The sequence below is a fragment of the Orbicella franksi genome, chromosome 7 (genome assembly GCF_964199315.1).
Source record: "Orbicella franksi chromosome 7, jaOrbFran1.1, whole genome shotgun sequence".
NCBI classification, from domain to species: Eukaryota; Metazoa; Cnidaria; class Anthozoa; order Scleractinia; family Merulinidae; genus Orbicella; species Orbicella franksi.
The window spans coordinates 18,188,801-18,206,281 of record NC_138151.1 but is presented as its reverse complement, the minus strand read 5'-3'; the positions used below and the strand labels follow the sequence as shown (position 1 = coordinate 18,206,281).

At 37.3% G+C, this 17,481-nt stretch overlaps 1 protein-coding gene across 3 annotated transcripts in view; it reads left to right on the top strand.

The window, feature by feature from the left end:
- Window positions 1-29: 29 nt before the first annotated feature.
- LOC145492979 (phospholipid-transporting ATPase IF-like) overlaps window positions 30-17,481 on the top strand; it is a 45,580-nt gene continuing 28,128 nt past the window's right edge. For all 3 annotated transcript variants that reach the window (XM_081472364.1, XM_081472367.1, XM_081472363.1), the window contains exons 1-14: window positions 30-211; window positions 2,940-3,074; window positions 7,104-7,193; window positions 8,387-8,467; window positions 8,819-8,926; window positions 9,306-9,434; window positions 10,085-10,188; window positions 10,756-10,809; window positions 11,752-11,816; window positions 14,711-14,742; window positions 14,931-14,980; window positions 15,239-15,377; window positions 15,946-16,036; window positions 16,661-16,719. In XM_081472364.1, coding sequence (XP_081328490.1) covers window positions 179-211; window positions 2,940-3,074; window positions 7,104-7,193; window positions 8,387-8,467; window positions 8,819-8,926; window positions 9,306-9,434; window positions 10,085-10,188; window positions 10,756-10,809; window positions 11,752-11,816; window positions 14,711-14,742; window positions 14,931-14,980; window positions 15,239-15,377; window positions 15,946-16,036; window positions 16,661-16,719 — 1,170 coding nt within the window. In that variant the 5' untranslated portion in view covers window positions 30-178. The remainder of the gene's footprint in view (window positions 212-2,939; window positions 3,075-7,103; window positions 7,194-8,386; window positions 8,468-8,818; window positions 8,927-9,305; window positions 9,435-10,084; window positions 10,189-10,755; window positions 10,810-11,751; window positions 11,817-14,710; window positions 14,743-14,930; window positions 14,981-15,238; window positions 15,378-15,945; window positions 16,037-16,660; window positions 16,720-17,481) is intronic.

Below are 17,481 nucleotides of genomic sequence, written 5' to 3'. Positions count from 1 at the left end.
GAGGTTTCCAAGCAAATTGGTATCTTCTGCAGTCTTCCGCATTGATGAGTATCTTTGGAACTGCACAGGTGGAATAACAGTGAGCGGAAGGGAAATTCAGAATGATAATATTGTGATTTGGATACTTCATTGTACAGTAACTTGCTTTGTTGGTGTAAAGGAAGGAAGCCAACTCTAAATGTCTTTTGGAAGACTGAAGAATCGTCTGCTGGTAAGTGACTAATTTACTAGCGCTGCCGGGCGCTCTACACCTTCGCTTTGCACGTGATCGAAGTGATTGCCGGGATGAACATAGTATGCATAAGGATAAAAAACATCAAAGAAACCTGCTTTTTTTAGTACACCTTGACGCAGCTCTCAAAGATGTGGTGTTGTTCTAAATTATTAAGCAGAAACGTCTAGTTTCTGTTGCCAACGCTGTGCGCGATCTAGTGGAACTTGTATATAACGTTTTGTTTGCGTGAATACATTTTACATGTACATGGAAGTCTGAAACTTTGTTAGCAGAGATATGTTTCACTTTCAGGGAGGAAAAAATTATATCCACATTTGTTTGGAAAACTGTTCGTTAATACGGAGAGTTTTACGTTGCTGTTTTGGCGTGAGGAAAGTAATTTTGTGACCAGTGTTTGTGTTCTGTAGTGATGGAGACAATTTGCGGAGCCGTCAACAGCGGTTTTCAAATTTACTTAATGCATAGCGTATTTCACAATACATGCTTTCCAAATTTTTGTGAAAATTCTATGGCTATTATGTTTTGCACTAAGCTTAAGCTTACAACACACACGGGAATTTTAAAAGCTTAGGTTCAAGTTCCGCTAATTCTAAAATAAACCAGATGACTCCAGCTTTTGTGCTTTGTGTTGTAAATGTTTTAGTAATTAAGGCCTTTGTTTTCTTTTTCGCGTTTCTTGTGTGAGAGTCCTTAACAGTTAAGCTGTGGTTCTTCAAGTGTTAGAAGACATTATAAATGGTTTTGGCGGTTGCTCAGGAGGATCGAGTGGGTCAACAAAATTAATATTTTATGTGACCGTGAATTCAGTCGCATCTCTGGTGCGCTTGAAACTGAAAGTCATGTAAAGCTAATTATTTCTACCGGAACATAAGCTTAACTCAAGTTATTTAGCATTTAAAAAAGTTCCTCTGTGAATTGTCTTTACATTTTAGGTTTTATTGTAAAACGTGAGGACTTGTTTTAGTGTTTAATTAATAATTTATGCGGATTTTTTTCTTTGTGAAAACCATGGCAATTCCCTATGTTTTGACAAAATTTGAAATTATTCTTAGTTCAGAACTGCTGGAAATAAGAATGACAGGGAAACACCAAATGATATGCCCATCCTGCAGTGCACCTTGCATTAAAAAACATACTTATTTAAGATAAAAAAAATAATGGTTTAGTTTTTGCATACAATTATGCTGAATATGTACCAAGTATCTGGACCTGATAATTGAAGAGTAGATAAAAACAAAGTTGTGAAATTTCAACAAAATATTAATAACTTGTTGTACACAAACAATGCTTAAAAAACCTGAATAACAAATTTTAACATAAATTTAATTTATGCTCATATCTTATTTACATTAGATACTGACAGGTACATGTATTAGTTAGTTTCCATAGAAATTCCATGTATAAATAAATACAGATAAACTGAATGCATTATGTGTCATATTTAGAGCAAGGACTTTTAGATAGTGGAAATGCAATAAAAAAAGGCCAAAGATAAATGATTTGTAAGATAGGTCCAATCTGCACAAGCAGTCAAAATTGCAATTGCCTGTGACAAAATCTGGGGATGAATTTTGTCATGACAATTTTTGTCTTGTCTGTTGCATCCACATTGACTGTGGTGAAAGTTGTCAAATTCTGTTAACACTAGTTTTGCAACACGCATGAGAAATAACCGAGATGCTAAAATCCATGACAAGATAAACACAATTTTGTTTATTTAAACGATTTTGTCCAGTTTTTACCCAGGACAAATTTGTCGGCGGTACGTTGGAAGATTTGCCTGCTTCGGCCAAAATTTGTCAAGTCGTGACAAACCATCCGCACTTGTAGCGTGTCAGTGATGACAGAAAATTTGTCTAAATGAACAACTTTTTTGCTATTGTGGATCGGCCCATAGTGAAGATGTGAACTCGAATGGAGAGGATGACAGCCTTTGTCAACTGTGGAGGGGGGATATTAATGAAGGCCAAAGAATGAAAGTTGGTTGCTAACAGCATTGTTAATTTGCACTCCATTATACAACACCATGTGCATTATCTTGTCTTGGGAGCAATTTTTCATTAAATAGCAGTGAACTCTGTGATCTTATCAAAGCAGTCAAAACAAAATTGTAGTCTGTAAAATTCTTTTATGTTGCATGTCTGTTTCAAAATGTTGTTCATGAACGTGTACATGAATTGTGACCTTTAGTTAGGGGTGAATAAATAATTATATAAACAATAGCCTCCATTTGGCGCAAAAATAGGCTTGGATATTTGTTTGTGGACATCATCTGTTCTGAGAAGCGAACAGTTTTCTGAAAGCACAGGTCGAGGAAAACTGTGAGCTCTGAAGACAAGGACAAATATCTGAGCATATTTTCGCGCCGAATGGAGGCTATTGTGTTTACTGTCTTTTAAAACTTATGCTGCGACTATAAAAGAGAAGAATCAAGGGTAGCAGAAGACTCTGTATAGGTCCAATACTTACAAAATGACTTATCAAACCATCAATAAAGCATTCTGTATGGCTGAGTTAACCTTGCCAGTTACTGTGGCAGTTCTGTTGGCCTGTTCAGTTAACATAACATTTACTAACACAAATAAGCAAAACAGAGGAGAGAGATTTTTATTGCTGACTTTTCATTAATAATTTTTTTAAATTTTGATCTACCATATTATACTTATGATGATCCTTTAATTAAAGCAAGATTTCTTTGTTAAAGGGGTTTCTTCCAGGCAGAAGACGATATGAAGATGAGTGGCGTACTGTTTATGTTTTAAACAAGTATCCTTCTGATGAACCTGATGTCGAAGTGAAGCAGAAGAGATATGCCAATAATGTGATTGTTACTTCAAAGGTTAGTTTAACTATTAGTAATTTGCAGCTGTGTAGAACTATGGTCTTGGCGCTGTACTGGGATGACTTCCAGACATTGTTTAGCATTCTGAAGGCATTCCTGGCCTTGTTGAGGCGATTTCTGATGTTGCTGCCTAGTCCGCCGTCATGCCTGACAGTGCTACTGAGGTAAGTGAATTCTTCAGTTGTTGGAAGATCTTCTCTGTTTACTTTGACAGGCAAGGGGTTTGGAACATTCAGCATCATCACTTCTGTCCTCTTCTGGCTGATCTTTAGGCCTACTTGTTGTGCAAACAATTATGCTGAGACTGGTGGTTCTTTCTTGCATGTGCTGATGAGTGTGTGAGACCAGCGCTAGGTCATCAGCGAAATCCAGATCTTCAAGGGTTGAGAAGAGGGTCCCCATGGTTGGTCCAATGTTGTCTGCGGCATCACCCAGTCAAGAGCAACACTGATGTAAGGCATCCTTGTCTAACACCAGTCTTCACACCGAAGCTGGATTCGCCGTTTCCCACTCTGCACTTGATGTTGTTGTAGAAGCTCTTGATGACGAGGATGATCTGTTGTGGAATTCCATATGCCCTGAGTATGTGCTATAGACATTCTTGGTGAATGCTGTCGAAAGCCTTCTGAAAATCCATGTAGTTGATGTACAACTGCCTCTGCTATTCGGTGCACTGTTCAGTGATGTTGCATAGAGTGAAGATCTGGTCCGTGCATTCTTGTCCTTTTCGAAAACCTTGCTTGCTCCTGTCTGAGTCGCTGGTCCACTGCTTCAGAGATCCGCCTGATGATGAGCTTGGTTAGGATCTTGCTAGGGACAGACAGAAGGGTGACTCCTCTCTAGTTCTTACAGTTGCTCAGGACTCCTTTCTTTGGAATCCTCACAATGACACCCTCTGTCCAGTCGTCAGGTAGTTGTTTCTCCTCCCATATTGCTGCAAAGAGTGGCTGAAGAATTTGTGCTGCAAACTCTGGCTCTGCCTTGAAGAGTTCTGCATTGAGGCTGTGCTGTCCTGGGGCTTTTCCGCTTTTGAGGGATCTGATGGCTGCCGTGTTTTTCTTTCTCTGGTGGTGCGGTGCTGATATCTAGGTCAGTATTGGGTTCCTGTACTTCTGCTTCAATTGTTGGTGGTGGTCTGTTCAGAACTTTGCTGAAATGCTCTACCCATCTTTCCTCCTGCTCTGCTTCTGTGGTTAGTAGCCTTCCCTGTTTATTCACAATCGGCGCATCAGTGGCTCCGTGGTACTTGCCGTTGACAAGCTTGGTGACCTTGTACACCTGTCCTTGTTCTCCCCTGCTGGCGGCCTCTTCTACTTGATTTGCCAGGTCTTCCATATAGGCCCGTTTGTCTTCCCTTATCATCTTCTTCACTGCAGGGTCTTCTTCTCGGTATTGCTACCTATATCTCTCTTTCAGCCTCTCTGATCTGGTGTCCATGACTTTCTTCTTCAGGGTTCTCCTGCTCTTGATGGCTTGCCAGGTATCTGCCGTGATCCACTCCTCTCTCGTCTTCCATCAGTGTCCCAAGCATACTTTGCTGGTCTGTGTATAGGCTATTTTGATCTGCTCCCACATGGTGTTGATGTTGCTGGTGCCGGGTGGTGTATGTTTTTCAGCATCTGCCAGTGCTTGAAACTTGTTCCTCAGTTAGAGAGTGAACTTCAAGGTACTCTTTGCTCTAGGTTCCTTTAGTTTGTTTACGTCAAACTGCTGTTGTCTTGCGTTGCCAGGTCCATTTTTCCTCAGCTTCATTTTCAGGGTTGCTGTGACAAAATGGTGGTCACTGCCAACATCAGCTCCTCTTCTGACTCTGACATCCTGCGATGATCTTTTCCATGTCCCATTCATCATCAGGTGGTCGATCTGGTTTTTGTCTCTTCCACTAGGGAGCTCCAGGTGAACTTGTGGATTTCCTGGTGTGGGAAGAGTGTTCCTCTGATCACCAAATCGTATGTCATTCAGAATTCAAGTAGCCTCTCTCCACTGTTGTTCATGGTACCACAACCTTCCTTTCCCATGGCTCTATGGTGATTTGTGTTGTCACTTCCCACTTTCGCATTCATGTTGCCCATCACTATCTTCATCTCATGGTGTGGTGTATTCTATAGCTCAGCCTGCAACTGGTCGTAAAACTCACTATCGTTGGTCGGTGCATAGCAGTGGATGATGGTGATGTTGATGTGCTTCCCCTTCATTCTGATCCTCATCAGCCTGCTGTTGATCAGCTTCCATTCCATCAGGCACTACTCCATTCCTTTCCTCAGGATGATGGTGATTCCCTCGTGGTGTTGGTCTTCGTCTCTACCACTATGTAACACCGTCTCTCCTGTGTTGGTTCTATACCTGCCTGATCCTGTCCATCTGCTTTCCCTAATTCCAAGAATGTGCAGATTGTAGCGTCTCATCTCTGCTGTAACTTGTGCCAGCTTTCCTGTCTCATACACCTTGCTCATGTTCCAGAATCCAATTCTGGTCTTGGTTTTGGTGCTCAAGACTTCCATCCTCCTGTCACTGATTTCCTTTTGGCTTTCAATTTTGTGCAATTTTGCACAATCGACCTCAGATTGCATCTGATCACACAATTCATGAAAAATTGCATAATTCATGAAAAATCGCACAATTTTAACAAAATAAACTGTTGGCTTTAATTCTCTATCTACAAAAATGCCCCATCCACACATTGCTTCAAGATGATTTGCGAAAAAGCCTCAAAAACCTCCTACAACCTTCAATTTCATAACATTCAAAGTTCAAGGCATTTCTTAGACTTTGGGGGACTGGCAGTGGTTTTCAATCTCAAAGAATTGCCTATTGGTGTAATGCAAACAATTGCTTTCTTTGCTTGGACCAATTAGTATTACTGGTATATATTGACAACATATCATCCAAGTGATGTTTATTTTGATGGCAAAATGTAGCTTCTTTCATAGAATTCAAAATAAATGTCCCTCGTGGACAAGTTTGTAGGGAGAACGCGTGCTGTTTTTTTGCCTGAAAAGACGAAATCACACCTTCTGCCAAAGTTAAATGCGAAAGATAGAGCAAGAATATGTCCCTTCCACATGGACGACAGGCTGATCAATCATCTTCGGAAGTCCGTGGTGGACAGGCACCTTGAAGTTGTCTTTTTTATTGCAATCTATGCATAGGTGGTTAATTTTTGTTCCTTTATGTTAAGTTTGTCTTTGGGGCAGCCCAAGAGTGGTTTTCTTCTTATTAAACCTAGTGAAATATACTTAATATTAGCTCAGGACAAAATCACACAATTTTTAAAATTTATCACATAGCCCTTTCTTATTGTATAATCTGCCCCGAAAATTTTGCGTCATTTTGGTTTTTTAATCGCACCGTATCAGAAGGCCCGTTTAGAGTTGTAAATCAGCCCCTCAAGCATTTATTCAGACAAGTGTGAAAAGTTCTTACATGTACATTAGATAAAGAAAATATGCTAATAAGCAGTTGCTTGGAAACTCATGATGAAAACTAGTGATGAAAAGTGAGGTTTCAATTTCTCTGAGATCATTTTCAAGGTCAAAAAGTGAACAAGCAGTCTGACTCCATCTATGCAAAGTTATTTTTATAGTGCAGAGTATTCTATATTTATTTTATCGTTTGTAGTTTTTAACATAGTCCTATTGTTTTACTTCACCTTTTGTATTTTAGAGTTTTTATCACTTACGTTTTATAACACTTAGTGCATATCTACATATATCAGTATGTAAAAAGTTCATCACTTTTTAAAATCTGAGAGATTGAAACATCATATTTTATCCCTAGCTTTTATCCTACAAAAAATATTGTATTTGTTTCTGTCATATTTTTACTTTGATCAAATAGATTTAAACTGTTATTAATTATACCAACTTCAGTAAATTTGATCCAGTACAAATCAGTACTGAATGTTGCTGAACAGTTTATTGAAAAATATATTTTCTACTGCACTATATATTGTGCCAATTTTACAGTTTCATTGACAAACTTTGCATACATGTATTTGATTTTATTATTATTATTAATTTATTGCAGTATACAATATGGAATTTTTTGCCAAAGAATTTGTTTGAACAGTTCCGTAGAATTGCAAACTTTTATTTCCTGTGCATTGGTGTGATACAGGTAAGAAAAAATAAACTTCTCTGGACAAAACTGAATATTCAGACACTGGATTTCATGCCATTTACATGGAAACTGATACAATCATTCTCTTGACTTTTGTTGTCTGAACTACAGTTGAACCTCCAGTTGCGACCACCTCTCCTCAGCGACCAGTTTTCAAAATACCAAAGTTTCCAGGTCAAATCACTATATTTGGAACCTCATATAAGGAACCACCTCTCATAAGCGACCACAACCACTTTTAGAGCTAAAACTTTCTTTTGTTTTTAACGTCCTGTAAGCGTCCACTGACAGATAATAGAGCGGAAATTGGATTACAAGGTGTTGTACATAACATTACGTTCAGTTTCCCCTAACATTTAGACAACATTAAAGATTCAATTTGTAACTACCTTGAGTACTTGGTCAGTTTACCTTTAGTTATTAAGCAGTTTATCAGAAGCAAACCTTAGTACTCTGAATAAATAACTTTGGAAAGCTTGACAAACACTTTTGTGGCTGCCTAAAGTTATTACATGGGTTTGGATGGACATTGGTGCAAGTCTCAGCAGTTACCATATGCTGATGACACAAAATTTTGATCCAATATGGTCTGAGCTCTCCTAAGCAACCACCTCCCGTAAGTGTCCACCTAGGCTTGAAGTTTTGGGTGGTTGCTTTCGGGAGGTTCAACTGTAGTTGTTCTTTTGTTATGAAACCTCTACATGAAGACATACATGTACCATGCATACATGTATGCAAAATCCTTTGTTAGTACAGAGTTAGAGAATCTGCAAGATGATCCTTGAAAGTTCCTGTGAAGGACCAATGACCTTTTTTAAGTAATAAACTCTAACAAAATAATACTGTCTGACGAACTCAAGGTTCCTGTTAAAAATGAACAGCCTTAGCTTGCAACTCTTGCTTTTGATGAAAGCTCAATTTCTTGTATAAACCATAACTTGTCTACTGCTTGCTTTAGTTATTCCGTTCTTTGTACAGCTTCTCTCACTAATTTATGTGGTTTTAAGTCTCCAAACCACATAGTAAACCTTTCTTGTGAAAACGTGGCATAAATTAAATCTTGATACATAGGAGACAGTACATGTATTTGTGAGAAATAGATTCACCTACACTGTATTCTGTTAGGTAGTATAATTATGTGCATGAGCGAGGACTTTTTTTTTAATAAACATGTACTTTCTTCTCTGTAGTTGTTAATTGACAGCCCTGTTAGTCCAGTGACAAGCATTCTTCCTCTAGTTTTTGTAATAACAGTCACAGCCATTAAACAGGTTTGTATTATCTCAGCTTTCTACAATAATTATTGTGCAACCATTTGATTTTCAGAGCTTAAAGGAGCTACATCACAGTATGTGCATCTTGAAAAGTTTAGTCTAAACATTTCAAGTTTGTCCTTTGGAATCCATGTTAATCTTTCCCATCCTTAGCCATCCTTGTTTTTCTATGGTTTCATTATTATCTCTTTCATTGGTGTTTTTCTGTCTTAGTAAACTAATATTTTCAGGTTTTCCTCAATTTAAATGTGGTTTTGAGTGTGGCCAAAATAACTCAAAATACCATGACTGAGCTCCTCTAATTCTGTCATACGTGGCTGTAATTTAAGAATTACATTTTTATAAAAGGGTTATGAAGACTGGCTTCGTCATAAGGCAGATAGAGAAGTCAATAACAGGCCAACCAATGTGATCAGGGAGGGAAGAGTGCGGGATATTCCATCCAAGAATGTCAAGGTGAGATATATGCAGTGGAACCATGTTAATTCCATCACCAAAGGGCCACAAAAGTGTGGCCGTAAATCAACAGGCCCAATGACTGACTGAGCTTTTGTTGGGCCAGAATAAAGTGGCCATGATAATAATGAGGTGGCGATATTAATGGGGTAGCTGTAAGGCAGGGTTCCTCCTGTTAGTAGTACATAAACAGTTTTCGCAACACTTCTGAAATTTTAAATATCCTCAAGAAAACCAGTTGTAAGGAAGTTATGAGCCGCACACCCTTGACAATAATTTTAAGCTGCTATACAACATTGTCTTTGTAAACAACCTAACTGGTGATATTCTGTTGTAGCTTAATATTTGTACATAATTAAATGCTTGTGTGCACATGTAGGTTGGGGATATTGTTCAGGTATTAGATGATGAAGAGATTCCTTGTGATCTTGTTGTGATGTCCTGTGATGATGCAGAAGGAACATGTTACATTACAACTGCTAATTTGGATGGTGAAACAAACTTAAAGGTACACTGTATTAATAACATCGCAACAAATTACTATTTTCCATGTTCTCTTTTAATTAGCTAAATTTTGTAGTTGTAGCGTCTGTGTGTTCTGGTACTGACCAGAGTGGTCAGAGTGAGCTAGACCTTCACTGTATACAAGGACACTTCTCATTCCAGAATTTACCTCTGTTTCAAATGTTTAGAAACAGTTTTTAATGAATTTGTCAAACTAGTTTGGCTAGTAAGATGTGGTTGAAAAATAGGGGCTTGGCTTTGTTGGATGGGTATCCTGACTGGTCAGGAGTGTTGATTCATCTGAAGTCTGATGTACTGGCCAATTTAGACCAATGTGCACCCACCAAGAGACCCAGAATGAAACCTTTCTGTGTCATGCAATATCAACAATTTTTCTTATTTTTAAAATAAACAAAAACGTAGATCAATTTATCGTGCCAAATTTAGTAAATATGCAAAATAAAGATATGGATCTGTTGCAAACTCATAAAAAATATGGGACTTCAAATTCTTATGTAACTTTGCCTATTTACTAAATTTGGCATGACAAACTGAACAGTGATGCTTATTTTTTGTTCGAATCGAAAAATCAGAAAAGCGTCGGTGAATAGTCCATTATAAATTATTGTGTACTGATCATTTGTTGTTTTGTAGGTGCGTAATGCACTGTCTGATACGGCAGGCTTACAATCTGCTGAACAGCTCTCACATTTGACTGCACGTGTGGAGTGTCAGCATCCCCAGGAAGATCTCTACAGGTGATTGCTTATTCCATATACAATACTGCTCAGAGAGAAGTGAGCATCACTTGCCCATATTTAAGGCACCCTTAATGTGAAGGAAATGGTCTGTATACATGTATTTTCTCTAACACATGCACTGGCAGACTTGTGAAAGCCTATCCTGAGTACAAACCAAAGCATTTTTCATGGCACAAACTTATTGTTTCATAATTTTACGCACAAAATACATACATCAAGACAAAAATAATTTTAAAAAAATTAGTGTCATTAAAGGCAGGGTTTGCATAGTCTGTTTGTAGCTAAAATCCCTCTATCCTTGAAAACTTCTTGAGATTTCTTAAAAATGTGTTGAAAAGTCCTTGAATTTTCTCCAGCTGTGAATATTACCGTGTCATAAACAACAAACTTTGGCATTCTTCTTTTTCTGATGTCAAACAACTTTGAAGCACTGTGAAACAACAAATATCACGGTGAGGTAAATAAATAGGTTTATTGTAAACAGATGAGCGAGGGCGAGAAGAAAGCAGCTGATTATCCAATGGCACATTCTGCTAGGTCTAAACATTGTTCTTTAAAATTCAGTTTCTCAGGTAGAATGATCATAACTCCTAGAGGAGGAGGAGAGCCTGTTGTTAAGTAAGTCATACATCTGCATTCTACACACTTACTTTTAATTAAATAATGTTCTTATAAGGGTAATTAACAAATTGGCAATAACAATGTTATGATGCAATTTATCATCAGTAACAAAGACAATATATCAGTTGGCTGGCATTAGTTTGTTTTATTACGTTAACTGCGGAAATTCTTGTGCGCTCATTGGCTAATTTTCACTGTCAATAAGCAGACAGACACATGAATTTATAATTTATGCGATGTATTAATGAGTGAGAGCAGACAATGTGACAATTTGTTATCATAAAAAACAAATTGATGTCAGGCTGCTTTTCATGTGTCTATCCTGTTGTTGACAATTAATTTGGTCACAACATTATGAAAGTACAGTAGTCTGCAGATCCACTCGGCTATTGCCTCATGGATCCACAGCTACTTTGACAATGTCATGACTAAAATTCGTGATCAATAACAGGACAGGCACATGAAAAACTGATGTCAATTTGTTAATTTTACAATTTAGCCAAAACTGAATTTCAAAATGATTTGGAAACTCACAACTGAACATCATAAACTTCAGACCGTGCACAATAACTTGAAACTTAAATGCAGAAATGGAATTTCTTGAACTGAAATTTATTCTATTCTGAATTTCTTGAAGACCCACAGAATTATTACAGATTTGTAGGCCACTCACATCAGTACCTTGAACACAGTAGCATAATCAGATTCCAGTTGCATGTCAAATGTTGTTTAATCAATGTTTTTAAAGCCAGCTGTCCACTGTCGCATTCAATGGCAACTTGTCCATCAAATTTAAAAGTTAGAATAAATAAATACTATTCAGTTCGTGTTATGTCCACATGTCATATTTAGTTCTGTTATGAATTATTATCTTCAAAATTTAAAGTGTTGTGGTGTTTTTAAAATTTTTCAGATACATATATTTGTCCTTTTCTGTAGGGCTTTAGGTCCACAAAATCTGCTTTTGAGAGGAGCACGGCTAAAAAATTCAACATACACTTTTGGTAAATAAACACCTGTTGTAATTCAATTTATAAATAATAGGGAGCTTGAGCAAACCATGACAGCAACGGCAATGAGAATAAGGTTTAACGAGCAGAACAATGGCTGTGCATAGATGTGCGCTATAAATCTTTGTACATTTCATAACTGTCCCCTGCAAAACAGCAACATGAAATGACTAAGTCCTGTTTGTCTTGAAGAACACCAGCCACCCACAATGGGTATTTTTTGGTATTTTCTTCTGGAATTGATCGCTGGGGTTACATCTTTAGTTTAACTTGGGTTACAGACCACTCAGTGAACTGAACAGACCTAGATAAAGTGCAAAATTCAAAGGTGAAATATAAATCCCTTTTTCCTCATTACTAGTGAAATGACCAAGTCCAGCTTGTTTTGAAGACCATGACCCACAATGGCTATTTTTTCATATTTTCTTCTGGAATTGATTGTTGGAGTTACATTTTTAGTTTGACTGCAAAGTTCAAAGATAAAATATAAATCCTTTTTTTCTCAGTACCGGTGTCACCATCGTCATTGCTTGAGCTCCCTAATATGTGTGCTAAATAAAATTAGCATACTGAATACATGTGATTCACATTTCTAGGTTTGTAATTCAAACAAATAGTGAATGCTCCCTGCTTACAGCTGTACTTCAATGTAGTGTCAGGGCAGTTACTGTTCATGTAGGTTGTTCTAGAATGTTATTTAAGAGGTGTGAGCCCTATGCTTATTTAGTATATATTGTACACAGCATCCAATAGGGTATTAGTATGTTGTATCTCAGTAGTTTGCACATATGCCATTGCATGTCTTGGTGAAGCAATCAATCTATCTTGTATTTAAGGACAGTGCCTACTAAATACAAAGGTTTTTATGCCAGGTTAGGAACACATGGAAAAAGTAGATCTTTGCAAGGGCTGTTGGAATCCACAAAGAAAACTGGGGGTATAACCTCACATTTTTACAAGATAATAATTATTAGCCTTGAATCTCAACAAAAATGCTGACATCAGCATTTTCTGAAAAAAGAAGTTTGCAAGACATGTTTCAACAGAACTTCTGTCATCTTCAGTTGAATGATTACAAAGCAAGTTGAATAACAAGTAGACAGAAATGCTAATTAAGACAAATAGTAACAAAAGAATGTGAAAAGGTGTAAATTGTCTTAATTAGCATTTTTTTTATCTTTATGTGAACATTCAGCGTGTGAAATGTGACATATTTACCGCCGACATCTACTATTACATAATGACCAGAGCAAAGTACATGGCTTGCTGAGAACTGTGCACTCCCTTCCCCTGGTCAGGATCAATTTGTTAGCCCGGCATTCCGCTTGGGCTTCGAATGTGTCTATGGCTTGTCCCAGCAGCATGATTGCTCAACCCGGGTGGCTAGCTTTCTTCGATGCAGAGCTGAACTGAAAGGGAGCGCTTAACCCTGCACTATGATTCAGTGTAGGTATTGGGGTGGCTGGCAGGATTTCAGTGGTTTTTTTTTTTTGCTTCGAGCGGGGGTCTGTCTAGAATCAAGTGTGTAGCCTTTACTCTCTCTTAGCAGAGGAAAACCAAAAAGCGATAACTCGCTTAAAAGGCTTCGCATCGTGCTGAGAAGCTAGATGACGATAGAAAAGACAACAAGGCATTGAAGTAAGCTTTTTATTGCAAAAATATCAAAATTTCAGATATAATGTCGATTACCATTTTTCCCCATACAAACCTTTACAAATTCAAACTGTTGTAACACAACACCACCATATGCTACAATGCGAAGGTCATGTTTTGCATAACCAAACTCTGTCGTTATGTAATAGTAGATGTCGGCGGTAAATATGTCATGTTTCATGTGCTGAACATTTGCATAAAAGTAAAAAAAACAATAATAACTCCACGCATTGTGAGCTTGGGCTGCCTGTGGTGTCTCGCAGTTGTTTTACGCGCACACTACGCCATCTGCAGGTGCATGTTTGCAGTTGGATGTCAGTATAATTTTTTTCAACAGACAACAGGTAGTTTTTCAGCTGGAAGAGGCTAACAGTTAGTGCTTAGCGATATGCTACTATTCTGGTGTTCCTGGTTCAAGCACAGGTTCATTAAACTTGGTTTGGTCACACTAGTAAAATTTTGCTTTCATTTTAGTTGTGTACTAGGTAGCACAGTTGATTGCATCACTGTTCACCCTATCGCTCATGTGACGCTTAAACCATGCCTTGCGTGATGCACAGAATGTGTGTGCACTAGCAAAAGTAGGCACTGTCCTTAATATTAAAGGTGAAAGTGAAGAATGATCATCGCAGTAAATTTTCCAATTTAAGCAATTGGAAAGAAGAAGCCTGAAAAAAATCAGGGCTTCAACGGGATTCGAACCTGTGACCTCCGCGATACCGGTGCGATGCTCTACCAACTGAGCTATGAAGCCACACATTGGGAGCGAGGCCACTTAATTGAGTTCATATCTTCCCGTAAGGAAGCCCTGATTTTTTTTTTTTCAGGCTTCTTCTTTCCAATTGCTTAAATTGGAAAATTTACTGCGATGATCATTCTTCACTTTCATCTACAACCGCAGTTCATATATGAATTATTTCATATAAACTTCACATCATTTCACTCCTTACGGGAAGATATGAACTCAATTAAGTGGCCTCGCTCCCAATGTGTGGCTTCATATCTCAGTTGGTAGAGCATCACACCGGTATCGCAGAGGTCACGGGTTCGAATCCCGTTGAAGCCCTGATTTTTTTTCAGGCTTCTTCTTTCCAATTGCTTAAATTGGAAAATTTACTGCGATGATCATTCTTCACTTTCATCTACAACTGCAGTTCATATATGAATTATTTCATATAAACTTCACTTCGTCCTTAATATTGCAGGTTAATATGATCTTCTGTGGTTTATTGTAGGTGTTGCTGTTTACACTGGCAGAGAAACCAAGGTTAGAGACAATACATTATAAATTAATCTGGTACAATACCTATCCCTTGGTAGTCTCATCTACATCTGCAAGTTGGGGTTGTCACAACCACTACAAAGCTTACTTTTTCCTTTGTGGTTTATTAAGAACCACTTTCTTTGCCTTGTTTCGTTATTACTGTTGAATGAGGTTTTTTAATTCCTTTTAAGATGGCTTTGAATCAACAACAAGGAGCTCACAAGTTTTCAACTGTTGAGAAGTATAAATAATAAATAATGTTTTTATTCTGTGAACTGTGGTAATACTTATAATTATTACATCTGGTATACCTTTTTTTTTACCATAATTAGATCTGTTAAAAAGTATTACTTGCCCAGTGAAAACTACATTTGGCAACCAGTTTCCACTGTTTCTGCAAATTATGCCATGTACATGGTATTTTTCTGTCTTGTTTGGTGTTTGTAGTTATGTGGTAAAATGCTTATAGCAGTTAACAGGGTTTCAATGTTTGTTGCAGGACAATGAATGTGTTTTTGATAGTGTTTTTGGTGGTGTTACTGTGTCAAGGAGCACTGTGTGCAGGTCTGATGTTCTGGAAGCAAAACTCAAGATCAGGGACTCCTTCCTATGTTTATTTGGAAAAACCAAAAGTCACAGTAGGTTCATCTCTGTTGCAATAAGTTAATGAATTGTGTTCATGTACAATAAGTTGTTGTTAATGAGACAGTTTATAAACATCTGGCAGCCAGTTGTAACAGGCTCATGGCCACTTGAAAATGAAATTATAAAGCTGATTCTAATCCTGATATGCCATCAAAGCATATCAAAAAGGTAAAAAAAAAAAAAAAATTGGCCAATTGACTTTGTCAGCCATGTCAGGTCGTAGTACAGTACCTCCACTTCCCATGTAATGACTAAGTTCAGAAATACAGAACTTAACCATCATGATACTATTATGATGGTAATGTTATCCCTTTAGGTATGAAGCAACTCTGGTTTTTTGAAAAAAAATATATTTACTCTGATTCATGATGCCATACTGCCCCCTGATTTAGAGGAAATTTGACAGCAGGTAATAATGGTACTGTTGTTGCAATCAACAAAACATATCCAAGACATGGCAGTGTTGTGAACCCCCACAGACATATCTCACAGAGGGAACCTAGCATTGGGTCAGGTTAAAAGAAGCTGCTGCAGTACTTTAATTTTGTTGTTGTTGTTTAGTTCACAGGTTCTAATGGTGTGCTTGACACATTTCTTGTGTTCCTAATTCTTTTCAATTATGTCATTCCTATATCATTGTATGTTACAGTAGGTAAGTAGAAATTACCAGTTTCCTGTTAAACTATGTAAAATTACCCACACGGCAAACCCATGGTCCTGTCACAGAACAATTAGCTTCCTAAATTAAAATCCCATGTTAGTCATAACTAAATATGAACTGAACATTGTTTATGTAGGACCTTATATTTGATTTTCAACTTACAGCATTGCATGCTGGACTTAAGTCATAACCTGATCTATTCAAAATGTATCCATTTCCATACATTTTGTATTGATCAAGTTATGACTTAAGCTTGTAATAGCACTCTATAGTACATTCAAGTCATAATGTAATCTGTGCTGCAGATCTTGGTCTATCTTAAAGTCAAATTTTACTTCATTCCATAAGTTTTACATTCCTATGCTTTGCCCTTAATCTTGTGAAATTCATGTGCTTGTAGCCTACACACTACTACGAATCCTGCTAGTTAAATCTTGTGTCCTTCTGCCCCAATTGGATAATTACAAATTTGGGTGATGTTACAAGTAGCATAGATATTTCTTTTGATCACGTTCACTCAGCCAAGGATGGAGTCAGTGACATTAGTAGTTTCCAGAAGAACAGAATTTGGAATTTGGGTCAATTTTTAAACTTTCCGATTTTGTTTCTGTTTAGAGCTTCAAAAATTCATTGGCGCTTTATTTTTTGCTTGGGACGTAAAAATGTACATGGAGGTAAGAACAGGCCCTAAAACACTTTAGATGAAGTCAAAATAAGTGGTCATGCCATTCGATATCTAATCAAATGATTTCCATTGCAATTTGGACTTGCTAATTTTTAAAGATTACAAAGAAATTTATGAGTGCTTGTTTATTCCAAATAAATACACACAAAAAAAGTCACTTGATCACGTAACTTATTTAATATACATGACTTGTACACGCAATTTAATTTCAATTTTCTGCACTCAATTTCAACTTTGTGCACTGTTTGGGATTAATTGACATGCTCTCAGCCAATCAGCATGCGGTCATTTTTGCATGTATTTTATCAGTCTTGAAATGGAAAATTTTGTTTTGAGTTGTTTTTTGTTGCGGCTGTATCATGCTGTAGAGATGCTGGCCACAACATGTTATTTGCCTGAGAATAAGCAAGCCTGCTTCTTCAGTTTAATCTAGACTTTGAGCAGTACAGTGAAAACCTGCATGTAGGAAGTCTGACAAATTAGGTTTTTGTATTTTGGAGTAGTTATTGGCAATTTAGGCTAAGCAGCCTTTTAAGTAGGTTCTTAATTTCTTTGAAGGAGATATCTGGGTGGATTACCAGAAAAATAAATAAAATTTGGTTTCAAACCGTGTGGTCCTTGAATATACATAACTTTATTATGAATTTTTTCTTGCAATGTAAATTTGCAATCTCAAAGTCACACCGCTAGTCTAAAATGTTTCTCATAATTTAACTGTAACCCACATACATATAAGAACCTGCTTGATTTT